General features: G+C 40.9%; 1 protein-coding gene across 2 annotated transcripts in view; it reads left to right on the top strand.

Annotated features, from left to right (window-relative positions):
- Positions 1–20,297, top strand: part of grik2 (glutamate ionotropic receptor kainate type subunit 2) — a 460,468-nt gene that overhangs the window by 360,635 nt on the left and 79,536 nt on the right. For both annotated transcript variants that reach the window (XM_023330613.1, XM_023330615.1), the window contains exon 14: positions 5,464–5,681. In XM_023330613.1, coding sequence (XP_023186381.1) covers positions 5,464–5,681 — 218 coding nt within the window. The remainder of the gene's footprint in view (positions 1–5,463; positions 5,682–20,297) is intronic.

A 20,297-nucleotide genomic window follows, 5' to 3' on the forward strand; every position in this document is an offset into this window, starting at 1 on the left:
GCTTTCCTGATCAGACAAGGACCTAGACGGTTTATGTATGATGAGGAGCAAAAGCACTGTTATAGACACCACTTTAGTTGGTTAAATCCTTGCCTCTGGAATAAGTTTGTGCAATGTGCAGGACAGAATTATATAGTTACAGCCATAGAGGAATACTGGGCTGATTTGTGGCACTCTACACGCACAATCCGTACAGAAGTTGAAACCTGGCTGAACAACTCATTCCCATGGACATACATAGCCAAAGACCAGACGTTCTTTATGGGAGACTTCCCGGAGGGAACGGTTCGCTCTCATACTGGTTTGGAGGAGCTACACATTGCCAATTTGCGTACACAACCCCTTCCAACTCCTGATGACCTTCTGAGCGCTCCTAAAACGGACTTTGCAAAAATTGACAAATGTGTCGCCAAAAGAATTTTTGAGAGCCTTAATGACACCTGCTGGAGGAAAACCCACTCATCGCCACGTTGTGACCTCTGGCAAACTGGGAACGCTATTCACTCCACCTGGAGGTACAACTGCCCTGATCCTGAAAAAGCACCTACTGCCAAATGGGCTTTGCGAGCCTGGTACGAGGATTACACTCGAAATTGGGACTACGAGTGGTGGGGACTCCAACAAGATGAGTTTGAAGCTTGGGTAACACCATGCCTCACGGAATCAACAAACTACTGGGTCAAGTACCAGTACATCGCCACGACTTATTCAAAAGATCGCATGATTTGGCCTGGAGTTTTTTGGAGACCTGACAGTTATGTCAACCCGAGACCTTGGCGCATGACCTGTAGAAACACAACAAGACGGGTCCTCGAATGCACAATCAGTTTGGCCAGAAGACCCTGCCAAACCGTCCGAGGTTGGGAAAGCTACTGCAAGGAACATTATGCAGATGAGTATGACACTCACTCTTCTGAGGTTACTTGGCGGAAAATCAATGGCACATGGCGGAGGGCCATAGTGAGTGGACGGACATGCACCGATGCAATCCTAGGATATCATCTCCAGAAGCGCAAGAGCATTCTTGGACTACCCGTTCCGTTCATTCCAAATCCCCTTATAGCCATCGCCGAAGGACATGCTTTTCGGAAAAGTCTGTGTGAAGGGACCATAGACTCAGGGTTTGACTGGGTAGGACCCAACCTGTTGTATTCCAATCTCACCTGCTCCACCACTATGGAGCATTGGCAGCAATGTGGAGAAGGCTCTAATAAACATGACTGTTTCTGGTATGAGACTATGGGAGCAACTTTGGTGGCCGTCGCTACCGAGGTTGTGGAAGAAATTGCTCATGTGGTGGAAGAAGGCCTCAACATTGTTGAACAGTGGCTGCTAGACGCTTTGAGCGTGCTATGGCCATATCTCTTAGGACTCCTGGGCGTCGCCGTAGCAATACTCATCGGCAAAATCGTCTTGGAGGCGTGGCTGAAAGCACTTTGTCGTTGCAAAAAGAGGAACTACCAGCCCCTCCCCCCTAAGGAGGAGCCTACTTCTGCATAAGAGAGAGCTGCCGTGTGCCTGCGAGCCATTCAACCTTCATCGCAGCTGCCGACAGGACCTGATCCAGAGCGACCATCATCTCACATCATGGAAAACAACTCTTCGACCAACTCATCAAATCCCAACTCACTTTTTGCACCGATTCAAGTGAGTACCATTGAGCACTTAGGGATTACCCTGGCCTGGGTAGTCTTCTGCCACACCGGTCCTTGGCCCAAGGGACATCCTATGAGGATCTTCGTCGCGCTACAAGGATATGCCAAGCTTATCCTCCGTCCAATCATTCTCCACAGATGGGGGTTGGCTTCGTCCCTCTTTGCCTGTTACTTGATGGGCCGTACTCGCATCAATTGGCGCAGGGGCGTTGTGGTCTGCCTGTGGCTCATCACCGACACCGCAGCCCTGATACTGGAATTGGTCCTGGGGGGCGCACAAGCTACACGAGCCGCCCCATTTAAGATTCTCACAGCCATTCTAGAAGGGCTTTTCGCAGTATCTATCCTCATCTACTTAGCGCGCCAGGCCTTGGCTATCAAGGGTCGAGGACGGCGAATTTGGATGCAAAAGTGGGTAATTCTGGCTCTTTGGGCAACGGTTTGGGGGATCCTGGTGGTCCTCTACTGGCTTCATGAGACCTCGGACCTCGCCATTGTTGTCTGGCTGATGACCTACGCGGCAACATTCCATGATTCAGCTCATGTCTATGATCGAGGTGAACCGGCACCAGATCATGACATTTCGGCTCCTGTGATTAATTCACCTTGGCTCGCAAAACAAGCTGGCACACGGGCTTAAAACCAGCCTACTCTCTCAGCTTTCGCTTTAGCATTTTCGTCATTGTAAGTACATGTAGTTAATCGATAACCACTAATCATGAAGTTACCTGGGTTACTGTTTCTCCTCAGGCATCAACCTGCTGTGTGGGATGTGGGATCACCGCAGAATCCTATGGATTCATTTGGGTGGCATCGTCCGCCCGCTGGTGTCACAAATGCGTGAGCAGCCATTTTAATGATGTAACGGCAATTCTCTGCGCCACAGGGCTGGAGGATTTGCCCTACATAGCGGATTCCACATCTAGATCCCTGGAACGGGTGCACAAAATCGTGTGGACCTCTGCATTTGGCCTAGCCGACGACGACTTCCCAGCATCTCCATTGTATACGGGGCTACGGCTGCCCGTAATTCATAAGTTGTGGGAACACCAACTTACTCGGCAATGCCTCCCAACGTTACATCTGTTGGATGGCCGAATTGTGGCGGTGGGCGACTATCTTCCGCCTACACGTCCCGTGTCTCCGGATTTGTTTATTGACGTCGGATGCCAAGCCAGCAGTGCGACTAACGAGAGAGGTACCCAAACTGAGAACCTCAGTTCATCTCCCCAAGCATGCCAGACTGAGGACATCCTTTCCCCTTCATCTCCATCACCAAGTGATATGGATTTCCAGGATCTGCTGGCAGAGTTGGACGGCTACTGCAACAATCCATCAACGCTGCCAGACTTCGGCATGGACTTGCCTTCGCCTCTGCCGCCTCCGCTGGAACGTTCCACCCTTTCCGTCTCAGGTGACTCTACACTTGACAACGATTTGGGCGCAGAACGCTGGCTTTCTCCGCCATCCAATCTGTCGGAGTATGCGGTTGTGGATTCCTGGACACCTTCATTGTCTCCGGTTACCTGCTATGAGCGGGACATCCTCACTATCACTTGTGATGATGGACTTGATCTCTTTTGACTTTGGACTCTGTGTTTTCTGCGAAGCACCGTCCGATCTCATGGAGGGGGTGTCAAGAAAACTGGCATAGGGTGTGAGATCTTTCCGGGTGCATGCAGAAAAGGTGCATAGAGGCCTGAGAGAAAATAAGTAATCTTGTAGTTTGATTAAAAGCTAATTAAATTGAATATGAAGGAATAGTAAAATGAATACAAGTAATCACATAATAACCTTCTGAAATGTATTATCTGAAATGTGATCTGTAATGATTTCTGTAATGAATTAACTGTGGAAAGATTATGGTTGATGAATTATAATAAGTAAGAGATGTGATTGATTGTTAACTAAGGATCAAACTTGTGATGATGTGAAGTTGTAATCATTTGAAATTAATTCAAACAGGTTTAACAACAGATTTAATGTGTTTAATGAGCTATAATACATAATAGTGGGTTATAGAAAAAGAGAGGAATACAGCACAGTCCTGAAACAGGAAATGTCGCAAGCAGTTCTGAACAGATGGTCAGAGCGCACAGGATGGTTGGAGTGTTGAGTTTGGCTGAAGCAACGGAGAAAGGGGAAGTACGGGACTTTCCACCATGGTCAGCAGAAATAGATTGGGCAATGTGAGGACTTTTTCATGAGATACAGCAGATGTGGAGAAAGTCACGTAGGCCAAACCTCCCCATACACACACATGGTGGAGAGATGCATAAAAAGGGGCTGAAAAGAGGAACCAGCCGTTCCCAGTCCGACGGCGCAGAAGGAGAGACAACTTGCTGAAGCAGATTGAGCCACGGACCGCACTTCAGAACCACGGGGGAGCTCGGACTTCACACCGCCAAGAAAGGACTGGGTTCCATCGCCCCATCCCTGGTTCTTCATTCGATCGTCGGTCTCGTCTCAGCCCAGCAATTACAAACTCTGCAACAAGACTTGGAGGAAGGACAAAGCTCCCTCAGGGATGAGGAACTGGGTTTTGCAAAAGGATTCGGACCCGTTCTGCTTTGTTTCTTTTCTAAAGAGGGTTTTTTCCACACCAGGCAAAGACCTCAACCAAGGATGCTAGAAATTCCTGTTGCCAAAGATCCACCATCGTCTGGGTATGAGTTGAATCTGCTCATTGAAATTCCATCTCAGAACTTGCGACTTTAGTCAGGGAAAAGAGGACAGGGTAGTATGATTGTACATGTAAATTTTATTACACTGTTTTTAAATTATTTACGATTGATTATTGATTTGTATGTCGCATATCCCTGCTTAAGCTTGCGTAATAAATTTATACTATAAAATTCTAAAGAGGTTGGTGGACATTGGAATTAATAGAGTCATTTAATCTTCGTTCAGTTCTTTTAATTAAGGTAAAACTAATGTACATGATTCCAGTAAATAGGAGGCTTCATAATTTCCTTTGGCGAGAATAAATAATGACCCTGGGACTTACATCTAAGTCACTAAACATAATCTAGCCGGTTCCAAGTGCAAGTTATGATTTAGAAAGTGGGCTACCGTTAACAGAAGTGGTTATTGGAATTATGCAGCTGTGAGGGCTACTCAGCTGATTGTTTCTTAACTGTAAAGGGTCATAACTTCTGGATTGGAGGTAGTTAGAGCTAGACGAATCACTTTCGCCACCAGTTTAAATAGATTATCTCTTATAGAGTACTTTTAGGGTAATACCCAGGTCTCAGAGATTTTCCGGACCTGTTAGACAGAGAACTGGTCAGTAGACAGCCCTGGGTAGTAGTGAGGAGTGGGCGGGGCTGACTATTGCAGGATAACCTTCAATGGTGTTAATGTTTTACAGCCTCTTCAAACTATTACAAAAATGGTTCCTTTCCAGATGCAGCAAAGATGCAAAATTGTTTAAGTTAAGCTACTTATACAACTGGAAAAATAGTATAGTAACAAGTATTCATCTCTCCCATGACTCCATTGAGATTACACTTTGCATCAGCTTCTGTAGTTCAAGAACCGAGGCAGCAAATATTTGACCAGTAAAAGTTGTATAACCTGATGGACATAACAATTGTTTGTCCAATAAAACATAAGAGTAGGTAACTAGAATAAGAACGACTATCAGTTTTCATCAACCAACACACTTTGTCCACTTTGTGCATTCCTGTTAGTATGAATTATCAAGACAGCAGATGCTCTGGTCCAGCCCGACCGAGTTGTGGTGCTTCTCCCTCCCTGACTCAGTCTTTCACCCAGCCTTACCCCAATTTCTGCTCCTTTCATTCAGGATCTGAGCTCATGCCAAAAGCCCTCTCTACCAGAATTGTGGGAGGAATTTGGTGGTTTTTCACTCTCATCATCATCTCCTCCTACACGGCAAACCTAGCGGCTTTCCTCACTGTGGAGAGGATGGAGTCGCCCATTGATTCTGCAGACGATCTAGCCAAGCAAACAAAGATTGAATATGGAGTGGTAGAAGATGGTGCCACAATGATTTTTTTCAAGGTAAGCCATAGCAGCATATTACAAAACCCACTGTATTTTTCCAACCAGATCATTTTAATGTTTTGTGTTAAGTAGAAATGTGCAGTCAGTATGTATGCTACTTGCTTTTTATTACCCTCTTGATGTATATTTGGGTAAAAATGAATATCTTGAAGGGTATGTTTCATTTTCCTAACAATAAATCTGGATTATAGCTTTTTCTTTTTACCCCATCAGTCAAAATGAGGGAATGTATACTCAAGTCTAATTTTGTTTAAGTGACATCCCTCAAAAATGAAAGTCATCAAAAAAACGAAGCAAAATTTAAATGTACAGCATATATGCATGTTCGTGATCAGAGGTAACAATTCTATCTTTTAAAAAAAACATGACTTCTGAACTCTCCAGACAAGCTAGGGCTAACTCTGTTTACTAATGTTACTGTGACCTGCAGAGACGAAGGCCATTTAGAAGTGGCAAAGAAATATCCATTTCAACGTTTTAAAAAAAAATCAGAGTGGAGGACCTGATGACTGCTGCCATCACAAAAATTACAGAAGAGGGAGGCATTGCAAAGTTGTTGATTCAACAACTTGAAGTGGGTTGAGTGTGAGGTAGGAAAGGATACTTTTTTTTGCAGGTGCTCCAGACATTTTCCTGGGCATCATGCTGAGCAGATATGTGAGATTTTCTCAATGCCCGTCAACTTGATGGAATTGCCTGCTTGTGTCAAATTGAAGTGCCTGTTTGCGATTAATCAAATGACTCAAGGTTTTGATGTCGATCTACAAGATGAGTCCGACTTCTGTTACCACAATATAGACTGAAATTACAAGCACCACTTGAGCCAAAGTTTTGAAATCAGGGAATAATTCTCTACTTGAGGCAATCAGAAGCTGGCTTTGCTCTCTGAACGGGGACAGCAAGAGAAAATCAATGTTTAGAACAGCATTTGGAAATGAATTTGGCAATATTAACATGACTATTTACAAGAAAACAAGACAGAGTGATCTCTCTATATAAATGGTTTAATATAGAGGCATGGTTTAATAAACTGCAGTCCTACACAGAAAAGCAGAATTTAACCAAAAGGATCAAACACTTACTAATGGAGATGGACATGAACTTGTGATTCATGTTGCAAAGAGAACATAAGTAATTCTTTGTGGTGTTTTAAGGGGCTTTTCCACTAACCTGCCTCTAACCAGTTCGGACTTGGTCTGCTCCAGTCAGATTTGTTTTCCATGAGTAAATCCGACACACCTCAGCCCGGCTGTTCTCAGATTTTAGTGCTTACTTCAGGGGTAGTACTAGCAGGACTGAGCCAGGTATGACACCGAAACAATTTGATTGACAGCTGACCGCATTCATTGATTGGCTTGTGATTTATGTCACTGAAAACTGCAAACAACATCATAGTTTAGCTGTGGACCACAGACATACCATCTGTTTTCAGACAGCTGTTCAGTATGGATGAGCTTGATGAGTTTAACTACGATCAGCTCCAGGAACACGTGGTAAGTTTTGCAGCAGAATGACTGTGATTTAATAGCGCTGCTAACAAACAATAAAGAACAGAAATGATGAAGCTGTGGTCAGCTTTCTGACCGAGCCGCAGTTTTTCGCTGACAGTGTGAAACTCTGGAAATACATAATATTAACTTGTAATGTGAATTTAATTGTATTTGTTTGGATTTAACCCTCTGATGCGTAAGTGGGTCCTTTTTGACCCGGTGAGGTCATATTTTTGCAATATCTTTGTAATGAAAAGTTTTCATCACTTCATATTCCAGGTATTCCTCAAAAAATGTGTTATTGATATCATGCAATTCAAATTCTTAATTTACCTTTTATACATTTTAAGAAATAGCATGTTTTATATTACTACCCCTTTCTTCCATGAGTGGGTCAAAAATGACCTGCATTCATTTCCTATGAAATTTAATGGAAATCTTTGTTTCTTACCAACTGTGACTGTCAGGAAAACATTTTTTTTTGTGAACCATACACTGAGTCCTAATTGTCACCCCTGAGTAATAATATTTTACAAAGCAATAACTCTTACATACACTGCCTGGCCAAAAAAAAAGTCGCCACCAAAAAATGGTCACACTCTCTAATATTTTGTTGGACCGCCTTTAGCTTTGATTACAGCCCGCATTCGCTGTGGCATTGTTTCAATAAGCTTCTGCAGTGTCACAAGATTTATTTCCATCCAGTGTTGCATTAATCTTTCACCAAGATCTTGTATTGATGATGGGAGAGTCTGACCACTGCGCAAAGCCTTCTCCAGCACATCCCAAAGATCCTCAATGGGGTTAAGGTCTGGACTCTGTGGTGGCCAATCCATGTGTGAAAAAGATGTCTCATGCTCCCTGAACCACTGTTTCACAATGTGAACCCGATGAATCCTGGCATTGTCATCTTGGAATATGCCCGTTCCATTTGGGAAGACAAAATCCATTGATGGAATAACCTGGTCATTCAGTATATTCAGGTAGTCAGCTGACCTCATTCTTTGGACACACAATGTTGCTGAACCTAGACCTGACCAACTGCAGCAACTCCAGATCATAGCACTGCCCCCACAGGCTTGTACAGTAGGCACTAGGCATGATGGGTGCATCACTTCACCTGCCTCTCTTCTTACCCTGATGCGCCCATCACTCTGGAACAGGGTAAATCTGGACTCATCAGACCACATGACCCTCTTCCATTCCTCCAGAGTCCGATCTTTATGCTCCCTAGCAAACTGAAGCCTTTTTTTCTGGTTAGAGGTTTTCTTACGGCTACACAGCTGTTCAATCCCAACCCCTTGGGTTCCCTTCGCATTGTGCATGTGGAAATGCTTTTGCGTTCACAATTAAACATACTCCTGAGTTCTGCTGTTGTTTTTCTTCGATTTGATTTGACCAAACATTTAAGTAATCGCCGATCACGATCATTCAGGATTTTTTTCCAACCACATTTCTTCCTGGAAGACGATGGTTCCCCACCATCCTTCCAGTTTTTAATGATGCGTTGGACAGTTCCTAACCCAATTCTAGTAGTTTCTGCAATCTCCTTAGATGTTTTCTCTGCATGCCAATGATTTGTCCCTTCTTAAACAGACTAACGTCTTTTCCACGACCACAGGATGTGTCTTTTGCCATGGTTGTTTAAGAAATGAGGAGTTACTCATTGCATCAGCTGGGGTTAAATAACTTGTTGCCAGCTGAAAGATAATCGCCTATGCAGTACTTATCCAATAGGAGGCTTGTACCTATTTGCTTAGTTAAATCCAGGTGGCGACTTTTCTTTGGCCAGGCAGTGTATAAGTATTATCTTTATTTTTACCTCACAAATGTGTGCATATGTGTCAATCATGAGTACTGTGACAGTGTTATTGTCACAAATGAACCTATTAGCCTTCTTTGAAGTTAGCCAACACTAGTTATCTAACCAAGCTAGCTAACATTACTGCCTATACTTTATTGTGCATGTGTATTATTTGTGTGTGCGTGTCTGCTTGTGTCTCTGTGTGTGTCTGACATCCTGGATGAGAAAGCCAAGAGAGAGTGTGTTGAATGACATGCAAAACCTGTTGATCAATGTGTTCAAAGTTCTTTCTTTTATCATCTCAATAAAAAAAAAATCATAGCTATAAAAATAAATGCATAAATAAATGAACTGGAAAAGAATAGAGTGCCTTCTCCGGGTCGTGGGGGAGGGGGATGTCCTGCCCCAAGTGGAGGAGTTCAAGTATTTCAGGATCTTGTTCACAAATGAGGGAAAAATGGAGCAGGAGATCGACAGGCAGATTGGTGCAGCGTCTGTAGTGAAGCGGGTGCTGTACCGGTCTGTCGTGGTGAAGAGAGAGCTGAGTTAAAAAGGGAAGCTCTTGATTTACCGGTCGATCTACATTCCTATCCTCATCTATGGTCATGAGCTTTGGGTCATGTCCGAAAGAATGAGGTCACAGATACAAGCGGCCGAAATTAATTTTCTCCGTAGGGTGCCTGGGATCTCCCCTAGAGATAGGGTGAGAAGCTCAAATATCCGGGAGGGACTCAGAGTAGAGCCACTGCTCGTTCACATCGAGAGGAGCCAGTTGAGCTGGCTCGGGCATCTGGTCAGGATGCCTCCCTAGTGTGGAGTTCCGGGCACAACTCACCAGGACGAGGCCCCGGTGAAGACCCAGGACACCCTGGAGGGACTATGTTTCCCAGGTGGCCTGGAAACGCCTTGAGATTCCCCGGGAGGAGTTGGAACAAGTGGCTGGGGAGAAGAAAGTCTGGACCTCCTTACTTAGGCTGTTGACCCCACGACCCAACTCCGGATAAGCGGAAGATGGATGGATGGACGGACGGACGGACGGACGGACGGACGGACGGACGGACGGAAGGACGGATGGATACACCCACATGCCTGATACACATAGCATCATAGAATACAGACAGTAATGTTAGCTACCTTGATTAGCTAGTTAGTTTCAAGAAACGTGCTCTTTCGCACCCCCTCCCCATGCCCACACACACACGCACACACACGCACACACGCACCCACACCCACACACACCCACACACACACACATCCCATCTTTATAAGATTTTACAGTAATGTTATTTAGGTGTATTGGACAAAACATGCCGGCCAAACTTTTCAGATTCATTGGAACTTTCAGTTTTCTTCCACTTTACAGTTAAGCACTGTAATGTGTTTGTCTATCACTCATAATTCCAGCAGTTTGTGGTTGTAACAGCAAAATGTAGAAAAGCTTAAGGGATATAAATCCTTGTCCAAATGCACACACGCACCATAAACCTTATTGTTAAAGCCATTTTAATTTGTGAATCTTACACTGCCCTTCACACTCTTTATTAACATATAATTTACTGCTTATCCCAAATAGCAAATAAATGTTTAAATATTTAAATGCTATTTAAATACATTCTGCTTCCTGTACTTTGCATTTTACTTACATTATCAGATTAAATCAAATTAGTCTTACTGTTTTACTTTCTCTTTCCATTATATTGTTTGCCCTGTTAGTTATTGTATGCTGCTGTAAGCTAATTAGCCTTGAGGAATAATACACTAATAATCCATCCACCATCTTTTTGTCTAGAAATAGTACATGAAGAGACTCTTTAGGTAAGCTAAACTGATCTATTAAAAGAAAATATGCATCATCGGGGATCTTGGCTGCAATAAGAGCAGAAGCAGTTTGAAATGTTTTCATAACAATATTCTAAAAGAGGATAAAAATGCAGAGTTTTTTCATTATTCCCAATAAATTAATACAGTGAAGCAGTGTTTTTTCTGTTTTTATTCCAAAGTTAGCTTTTAATTGTAATGTGTTATGAGCTCTAGATAGTGATCTGTACTGGATGAGCATTGGGACTTCAACTCTGTCCACATCAGCTCATCATAGCCCTCACATACCAACCAACTAATATATTAAAGAAATTTGTGCTTCATGCAAAGTGTCTTATTGAATTAGAAAATAGCTAAATGCAACGTGTATTGAACTGTTTCCGTTTCACATAATGGTATGATAGGGATCAGTCTAATTAGTAACCCCACAAAATATATATTAATATAAATTACTAAATTGTCATGATGATGAATGCCATCTCCTTCATATTTCACTGAACTAGCAGATTAAAAAATTGCTACTCAGAATTATACACTGTTTGGTCACTCATCTTCCTATATAAATTGATGTTCCCCTCACCCATGTTTTACCTATTGTGGTTGAACATTATTAGTCATTCATCAGTTTTGTGTCATAGCCAGATTTGCTGCGGATTCATTACAGGGTCTCTAGATTGTCTTGATAACTAATATAAAATGTATAGAAGAAAAGTAAATATTTCCTTTTTCACACAAGTTTTCCATAATAAAAAAAAGTGACTGGACAAATTCCTTGACACTTAAATGAATATTATATGATCAAGTTTAAACATTTAAATCACCAGGTACTGTACACTCACTTTTAAGTACACCTTGCTAGTACCGGGTTGGATCCCCTTTTCCCTTCAGAACTGCCTTTAATCCTTCATGGCAGAGATTCAACAAGGTACTAGAAACATTCCTCACAGTCTGGTCCATAATGACATGATAGCATCACACAGTTGCTGCAGATTTGTCAGCTGTACATCCATGATGCAAATCTCACGTTCCACCACATCTCAAAGGTTCTCTACTGGATTGAGATCTGGTGACTGTGGAGGTCATTTGAGTTCAGTGAACTCATTGTTGTGTTCAAGAAACCAGTCTGAGATGATTCATGCTTTATGACACGGTGCGTTATCCTGCTGGAAGTATCCGTCAGAAGATGGGCACAAAATGAGGAGAATTTTTTGTCTCATGCTCTGATTGCATCCAGAGCATGATGCAATCATGTTCTCAAGTTCTCAAGTGGTCATAAAGAGATGGACATGGTCAGCAACAATACTCAGGTAGGCTGTTGTGTTGACACGATGCTCAACTGGTACTAATGGACCCAAAATGTGCCAGGAAAATATCCCCCACACCATTGCACCACCACCAGCCTGAACCGTTGATACAAGGCAGGATGGATCCATGCTTTCATGTTGTTGACGCCAAATTCTGACCCTACCATCTGAATATCACAGCAGAAATCAAGACTCATCAGACCAGGCAACTTTTTTCCAATCTTCTATTGTCCAATTTTGGTGAGCCTAACGGTTAATTACTTGTGACTAATTGTTACAAGTAAGATCACACTAAATGTCGTGATAAAACTTGTGTATAGCTACACAGGTCAGTCCATCGTTTTCAACCCTAAAAATTCTTCCTTTAATTCCTGCATTAAGAGTACTGGCCAATCACAATCATGAGAATCCAACAAACTGGGAAGAATTCCAGCTGAAAAAACAACCAAGCAATGTTGTTGTTTGCAATGTTGTAATCAGAGCCTGAGACAAAAAAAAATCTCCTTATTTTGTTGGAGATTAAATCATAGCTTAAATAATTTTTTTTCTATAATATAACTGACCCTAGCGCCATTGCTGGTTAGGTTTGCAGTTTCAACAGCATAGTAAAAAAATCCCACCTCTGTTAATGAACCAAGAACTAAATGAATGAATGTACTTTATTTATTCTCGGGGGCGTTATTGATTTTCCAGAACACCCCGTAGAGAGAAACAAAAAAACAAACAAACAACATAAGACATTGGCAGACAGGTTGCCTGAAGTCGCTGCCCTGTTGTTAGATGTGATTAAAAAAAACAGTAGAAATGTGGAGAGAGAAAAATCATATCTCACACTGTGTCCTCAATAGGGACAACATAAAACATGTGATATGGGTGAGGGTGGAGTGTGATGGGAGTGGGAGGGCCATACAGTCTGCCCAGGTGAGCAACGCATTCACCTGGTGTATCACATCTGACCTAGGTTGTCGTACTGAGGGTCAGTAGGAAGGGGGCCAGTAGATGTGGCGCGTCTGCCTTCACAGACATCAAGAAGTGAACTTAAATCTTTGGAAAAGCGGCTTAAGTTCACATTATTTACAGTACTGTACAGTAAAGTCATAGATTATGATGGCCATCATAACTTGTGACCTGTTTGATCCTTTGATTGTCGTGAAGAGGTGGGAGAACTCTGAAAAATAGTTGTATTGAATTCTGACATCATCTACAGGCTGTGATTCTGGCTATTTGAGGGTTAAATATTTTTTTTATGATATGTGTCTTTAATGAAGAGGGGGGGAAACCGTGTTAACAACTATCAATGCAATTAGAATCATTTATTAGTTGTTTACCGAGTCATTAAGCGACTACAGTGGGTTTATATATTTTACTGACAGCATGTACATATTTAATGCGATGGTCGGTCAAACAGTGTTCAACGTCAAATACAAAAAACTACATTATATTTTCTCTGTTAAAGCAATGGTAATAAAGACGCCATGAAGTTTACAATCTCAGATGTATCAATATCTACGCAGTTTCTAAAAATACTCTTCTTCTTCTTCTCACTGGTCTTCAAGACGCATTTGCATGCTATCGCCCCCTGCCCTGCTTTCTCAAATAAAGTCTATCGTTACAATTAATGGTAGATTCCTTTAAGGTTTTGACAAGCTACACAGTATACATGCTATATGTAAGCATTGTTTGAAGTTTGTCTTTTGTATCAGGCCAGTAAGAGAATCAAATTCAGATGAAACAGACAATAATTATAACTATTCAAACCCAGGGGACTATCATATCAAAAGACTGTACATAGTTTTTTGGGTGATAGAGGGGAACTCTAGAAAAACAAGTGACAGTGTCCAATTATCAAAATGTTTGCACAGGATAGCTTCTATAACAGTTATGCAGGTCGATTGTCTTCCAAAGAAAGATATTCCCTATGGACTGTTTCTACAATGGCACTGCATAATTTAATAGGCACACACACATACGTGCACGCACCCCTACACCCGCACACACGCATACATCTGAGCTCTGTCTTGCTTGTTAGCTAATAAAATCAAACCTGGTAAAAAGGGTGCTGCATTTCCACCTTGTGTGGTTGGGTGACGGTTATAGTCTGCACACACACTGGCTGTGCATGTGGCATCGAGCTCCTCGTCTCCAGGCTATACAAGCCTGAATTGTTTTTCATTAGCCATAAGACAGATGGGAGGGACACCACCAGCATGTTGACTAAATCAAGCTTATTGAGATGATGTGTTTAATGCCGCACAGGGAAAAGAAGCAGCACATGGAAGAGGAGAGCGTGGAGGAAAAATCTGTTAAATCCTCTAACTTCATACTACTCCCCCATAAATGTAGAATTCAAACAAATAGTTTATATTTGTATCTGAATAATAGTGTTATTGTTTCATGAAGACTGAATTATATCTATTAATGCAGACATAGCAGCCTGCATTAATCAGCCTGTATTTCTCACACATTTCTAACACTCATCAACTGGGCGGTAGAAAGAGTGTATTAAAATGATATTGATTTTATAACTGTCATAACAAGCAACAATAATCAGAGCTATGATCTTCATAGTCAATGGTCATCTGTTTTACATGTTAATTATATATGAAGCAAATTAGCTTCCTTACTTTTGAATCTAAAATTGGACCTTATTGTGACTTAGGTTCTAATATTTCTGATGTGAGGTGCAGATTGGAGTTAGGAACTTCTCAAAGCTACAATGATCTCTTAACTCAAACCTCCCAATAGGGAGAAACACACTAGAAAAAAAACTGCAGTAACTTCAGACAATTCAGCTTAATCATATACATTCACAAGAATTGTAATCTCAAAGTACTGTGCAATATAAATAACACAGTTTACTTATAGAAATATATAGTCAATTAAGTCTAAACATATGCGTATTTATTTATAGTTAAATACATTCCAATTCGATCTTACCTTTGAATGCTGTCAAGTTCTGACAATTAAGCCAATTAGTAAGAAAATGGAAACATCTATTTAAAGAATGCCTCAAGTCACAGACCTGCATCATTCATACCTCCTCGACAAGCATACGTGGAAAGTGAACGATTGATTGTATGAAGTTCTGTATGAAGTGTATCAATCCTTCATACAGAGTCTGCATGCTCAGCAGACACAAGGAATGAAGGATGACACAGCCAAACAAGACCTGTAGTAAATGTATATGAACTTCTTCAACAGAAACATTTTGTCTTGTTTTTTAGGCTTTAACATAGTCTTTGGGAATTTTTTGGCTCCTTTTTAAAATACTTTTTATCTCTACTTACATTTTGTTAAAATAACTCAATGGAGATGAACCTCATTTACTTAATTTAGTGTCAGTGCAAAAAAACTGACGTAACAATTATGCTTTGATATGCTATCGTACCACCAGTTTGAAAACCATAGCCATTAATACAGAAGCATATTCTGTTTATGGTTTTCCATCAAACATTGTTCTAATGTTTGATGGAACATGGTTGAGGCATTTTTTTATTAAGCCTGTTTAAAACATATGCAAGGTGCTTTGTCAAACAGTAAGTGGCAGCTCTTCACAAGAGATATTTTTTTTTGATGAGAAGCGATAACATACAGTAGATATGCAGTAGAAAAACAGTAACACATGCTGTATTATACATCCCCATTAATGTCCTTTTCTTGAGGCCAAGTTCATACTTTTTAAAATGATGTAGCAGAAATATTCATTTCTGTAAAATAATCTTGTTCACACTTGATCAGTTTAAGAAAAGTGTTCATCTAAACCAGGGGTGTCAAACTCCAGTCCTCAAGGGACACTGTCCTGCAGTTTTTACATGTGCCACAGGTACAAAACGCTGGAATGAAATGGCTTAATGACCTCCTTCTTGTGTAGAGGCCTGCTAATGACCTAATTATTTTATCCAGGTGTGGTGCAGCAGGGGCACGTCTAAAGGTTGCAGGGCAGTGGGCCTCCAGGACTGGAGTTTGACACCAGTGATCTACACAAACCCACCACTGAGTGTTGTTTTATACATGCCAACCCCATAGGGGGCAGTGTAGAGCAAAAATAAAAACTATATTAGCCAATCATAGCCCTTCAAAACAACCACAACTTCCTGCTAAGAATTAAACATGCCCCAAGGAGATTATTTTGTGTGGACAGACAGAGAGGTTGAACTACTATTAAATACCATGTTAGACTGTAAAGGTAAGAAAACATAAGACAATGCCGACCAATAGGGAATCATGTCAAAGCCAGTAAGTATGTGGAAACATGTGGAGGTTGAACTGCAAAGTGCCTCCATATTGGGAGGGTAGTTGGTATAAAACAGCTGACCTCCAAACTCTTTCTCCTTAGCAACTCAACATTTTGGAGCAGCTGGGCTTATAAAACAAGTAGTAAGTGTCGGAATAAACAAAAAATCAGCACCTCTCTGACAGCAGTCATCTTTCCTCCGCTACATAGCCAAACAGTAACAATGGTCACATACTAGACATCAGACTGTAAATATGCTGACCTGTAAATCTCCAGTTTCCACTGTCTACACTCAAATTCAAATGAGAATTTGTAAATCTTCACTTTGGCCACAGGTTACTATCAGTCGTTTTCAGTGCTATTAAACAGGGGTTTTGTGTGGATGAAAGGCCAAATCACATAAAAATCTATTAAGTTCATCAGATAACCGGCTATGTGTGGACAATGCCTGAACCTCAAGGCAAGTCATTTAAAATAGGTAGCAAATTTTTGTTGTTGTTGCAGAAAATAAATGGTCATTTACAGAAAGAGTTGATTGTTTAACTCGCTCTGTGAAACAACAAGCTTGATTTTTTTTTTGTATGCCTTTATTTGAATATGATTCAGTATTTTTTGTTGCTGTTGTTGTTGACCTTTAAATGAGTGTTAGATCAGATTGAATGCAATATTGACAGATTTGAGCATTTCTTGTAACATGATGTGTAAGAAAATAAGTCAAACTATGTCTGCATTTTACATTAGAGACTCCTTTGTCAATAATATTGTCCATGCTGTACAGTCAGGAAAAACATTGCCTACACTCTATTTGAACTAACTCATTGCATTTTTAATTTTTTTTGTAAGTTTTGATTGTTTTTTTTTTTTGTTTGTTTGTTTTGGTTTTTGTTTGACTTTCCTTTCTCCCTAAAACTCTTCCCCATCAGTAGTAAATTGAAGTTGAGTTAAACTCACACAGGGAATAGACGTCCTGGGTAATGGTTGGTTGAGGCACCCAGGTAATGAGAGCTCAGTAATAAGATTACATTTGTAGATATTCTTTCTGTTTTTGCTGCTGATCAATCGTGACTAAATTTAGTTTGTTTGGATGGAATATAACACCTGGTGGCCATTGGCAAAATGTGTCTGGTTTGTAATTCACATGAAACTGAGTTAAGTCTCGATATCTAGATAGTTAGTATTGTACTTTCTTAAGGACATCTTTGTACATTAGAACATAATCGCTATTAATTAATCCCTGAATTGAGTTTTTTTATTCTTCCATTTTTAGCTTTTTTTTTTACATCTACCAGGTCCATTTTGTTTCTTAATATAACCGTAAGTGCAAATCATTGAGATGTGGGATTATTTTTACAAAGTTTGAAACTTAAAGGTAAGTTTCAAACCTCTCTTACCTGCCTGGCATTTCTTTTCAATCTGAGCATACCTTGTTTCAGCATCTCTCAGTCTTCCTGCACAGTATGCCACCAGTCACCGGTCCTCACCATGAAGCCCAGTTCTGTAACAGCTGTTTGTATCATAGAACACTAGAGTAGGTGATGATGTCAGACGTACTTTTGAATGATGAAAAGCAGTTCGCTGTATTGGGTCCCAGATCCATGCTGACTGATTGAAGAAGTTCATATAATGGTTGTCCATTATATAACAACCATTTTTTTTTTTTTACATTATGTGGAACACTACAGTAGGCGCCAAGAGCGCATTCTAAGCTCTTGGATGTTTTCTGGTGGACTGAGGCTTGGTGGAGTGAGGTCACACTCTATCTTTGTTGATCACCTGGCACCACAGGAAGCTGTGCTCAGTCTTTCTCAGTTCACATTTATCATTGTTTATTTTCAGACAAGATGATTGTAATCGCTCCATCACTTTTTGCAGCTGATAATTATGCTCTTCTATTCCTTTGCCACAGACAATGATATCATCCATGTTTACTGCAACTCTGTCAACATGGCATTTTGACAGAGTTGACCCCCCTCCCCTCCCACACACACCCCCAGGTTTTCCACATTTTCCACATAGGGTTATGAAGGTAGTTAACCTCTGAGTCTACTTATTCAGAAGGATTTGCTAGAATCCTGAAGCTGCATCTGGTGATGAGAAACTGTGGAACCACTCTCCTCTGATATTGGTAGAATAAATCATTCTCTTTTAAATGTCTTATTCAGTCTTTTTAAGTCCACAAAGATTCAGGCGTTTCCATTCTTTTTAGGTCTTAGGATCATTGGGTCACACCACTCAGTTTGTTCTGTGACTGCTTCCACAATGTCATCAGCTTCCAATGACATTGGAATATTATTTCAAGCTGCATTTTCACAAGTCCAAACTAACGTTCACTAATGCTCATTTCATTTACTCTTTTTACTAGCCCCTTTGCTAATGAAACTGGTCTATTCAGTAGGTTGTTTACTTTATCACATCTCATCGCATTAAGTCTGAATGAATATGCATTGTCTTTGTAGCTGCTCTGGGTTCTGAATTTTCTTCAGTTTAGTTTAAATCAAGGCTGCATGAAGATCAAGGTTTTGTTGATATGTGTCCCAGTAATAACCACAACAATGCATTTCTTGTCAATCACTCACATACAGTATTTCATCTGAGGAGCTGAAATCGGCTTAGTTTCAGTCGATGGATCTGAGTCTAAAAATCCTTTTTGGATGACCCTAATTTAGTATTGTGTAACATCATTTGAATGTTCTTTATCTCATATTTGCAGTGTGTTTATAAACCTGTACACTGATTGTAGTTAGCACATAAAACACATCTTTTTCATAAGTTAAAATGCAAAAGTATATGGTAAAGTCCAATAGCCATTCCACTGGGAAAAAGGGATAAACTAAAACTGTTTGAACTTCTCAGAATGTCTGTCATGTCTGAGAAGAGACATGCATTAAAAAAAGCTCCTTATCTGGGAAAAGATTTATTTTGATGCAGTCAGATAAGCATAAGGAACATTGTTTGTATTTGGTTCTGGAAGATGTAAGAGGCTGGAGGTAAACTGTTGCTTTTTCAGCAGCAAAAAATGTGATCTATATATTACAGTCCTGTGGGTGGGTTTTTATGAGCTTTTTGGTGAGGTAGTCATTCATTGTGTTCCCTCTCATGCTTTCTATATAATATTGCATGAACTCTGACTTCAGGAAACCAACCTTGTCTTGCTTCCTGCTTTAGAGTGTAGGTGGTTATCTTACTCTCCATGTATTCACAGCCTGTGCTCTTGCCTTATCAGCAGTCTGAAGCTTGCATGCTCAATCGTCTGATTTGTCAAGGGTGACTCCAAAAGATTCTGATAGGCACTCCACAAATCACCCAGTTGATCTAAAATATCGACCAGCCACCAAAAGTCATTACACACAATAATGGCGGGCGGGACCTTGAAGATGTGACTTAATTAGGTTTCAAATGGTTTCAAAAATGCCTTCAAATCTTCTCCCCTAGAGAATAAAGTGCTCCTGGCTTTTTCTCTGTGATTACAGGTATAGAAAGAGAGAGGTATGCAGACAATGAAAATGCCACTACTCCCCTATAAAGTGATAGTAACGTCAAAGTAATCAGAGATGAATATATATTATTTATCTACACTTCTGCTGCTATTTAGTGTGTGCAACATCAGGTTTGGTTTGGCTATGAATAACTATTAAATGCTAAAGGCAGTTATTTACAAAACATGTAAATTAGATAAAAATGACCAAGACAAGGTGATTATCAGGAAATATTAGCCAAATAGTTTTCAGTTATTGTTTTTCTGAATACCTAAATTATGATGTGTGGTATTACATATGTTACCGCCCTGGGCCTTAATGGGTGGGTTGCAGGTGTCTTGTTGTCTGTCTTTGTGCTCCTCCCCTTTACAGGTGCTGCTGATTTTATTCATTTGGAGCACAGAGCATTTAAACCTGGCTGTCTCCACCTTCTGGGTCGCCTTCAGCGTCCACTCTGCCTTGATGCTTGTGGTGTTTTGTTGCCAGG

This window comes from Xiphophorus maculatus, chromosome 3, assembly GCF_002775205.1.
Source record: "Xiphophorus maculatus strain JP 163 A chromosome 3, X_maculatus-5.0-male, whole genome shotgun sequence".
Classification (NCBI taxonomy): Eukaryota; Metazoa; Chordata; class Actinopteri; order Cyprinodontiformes; family Poeciliidae; genus Xiphophorus; species Xiphophorus maculatus.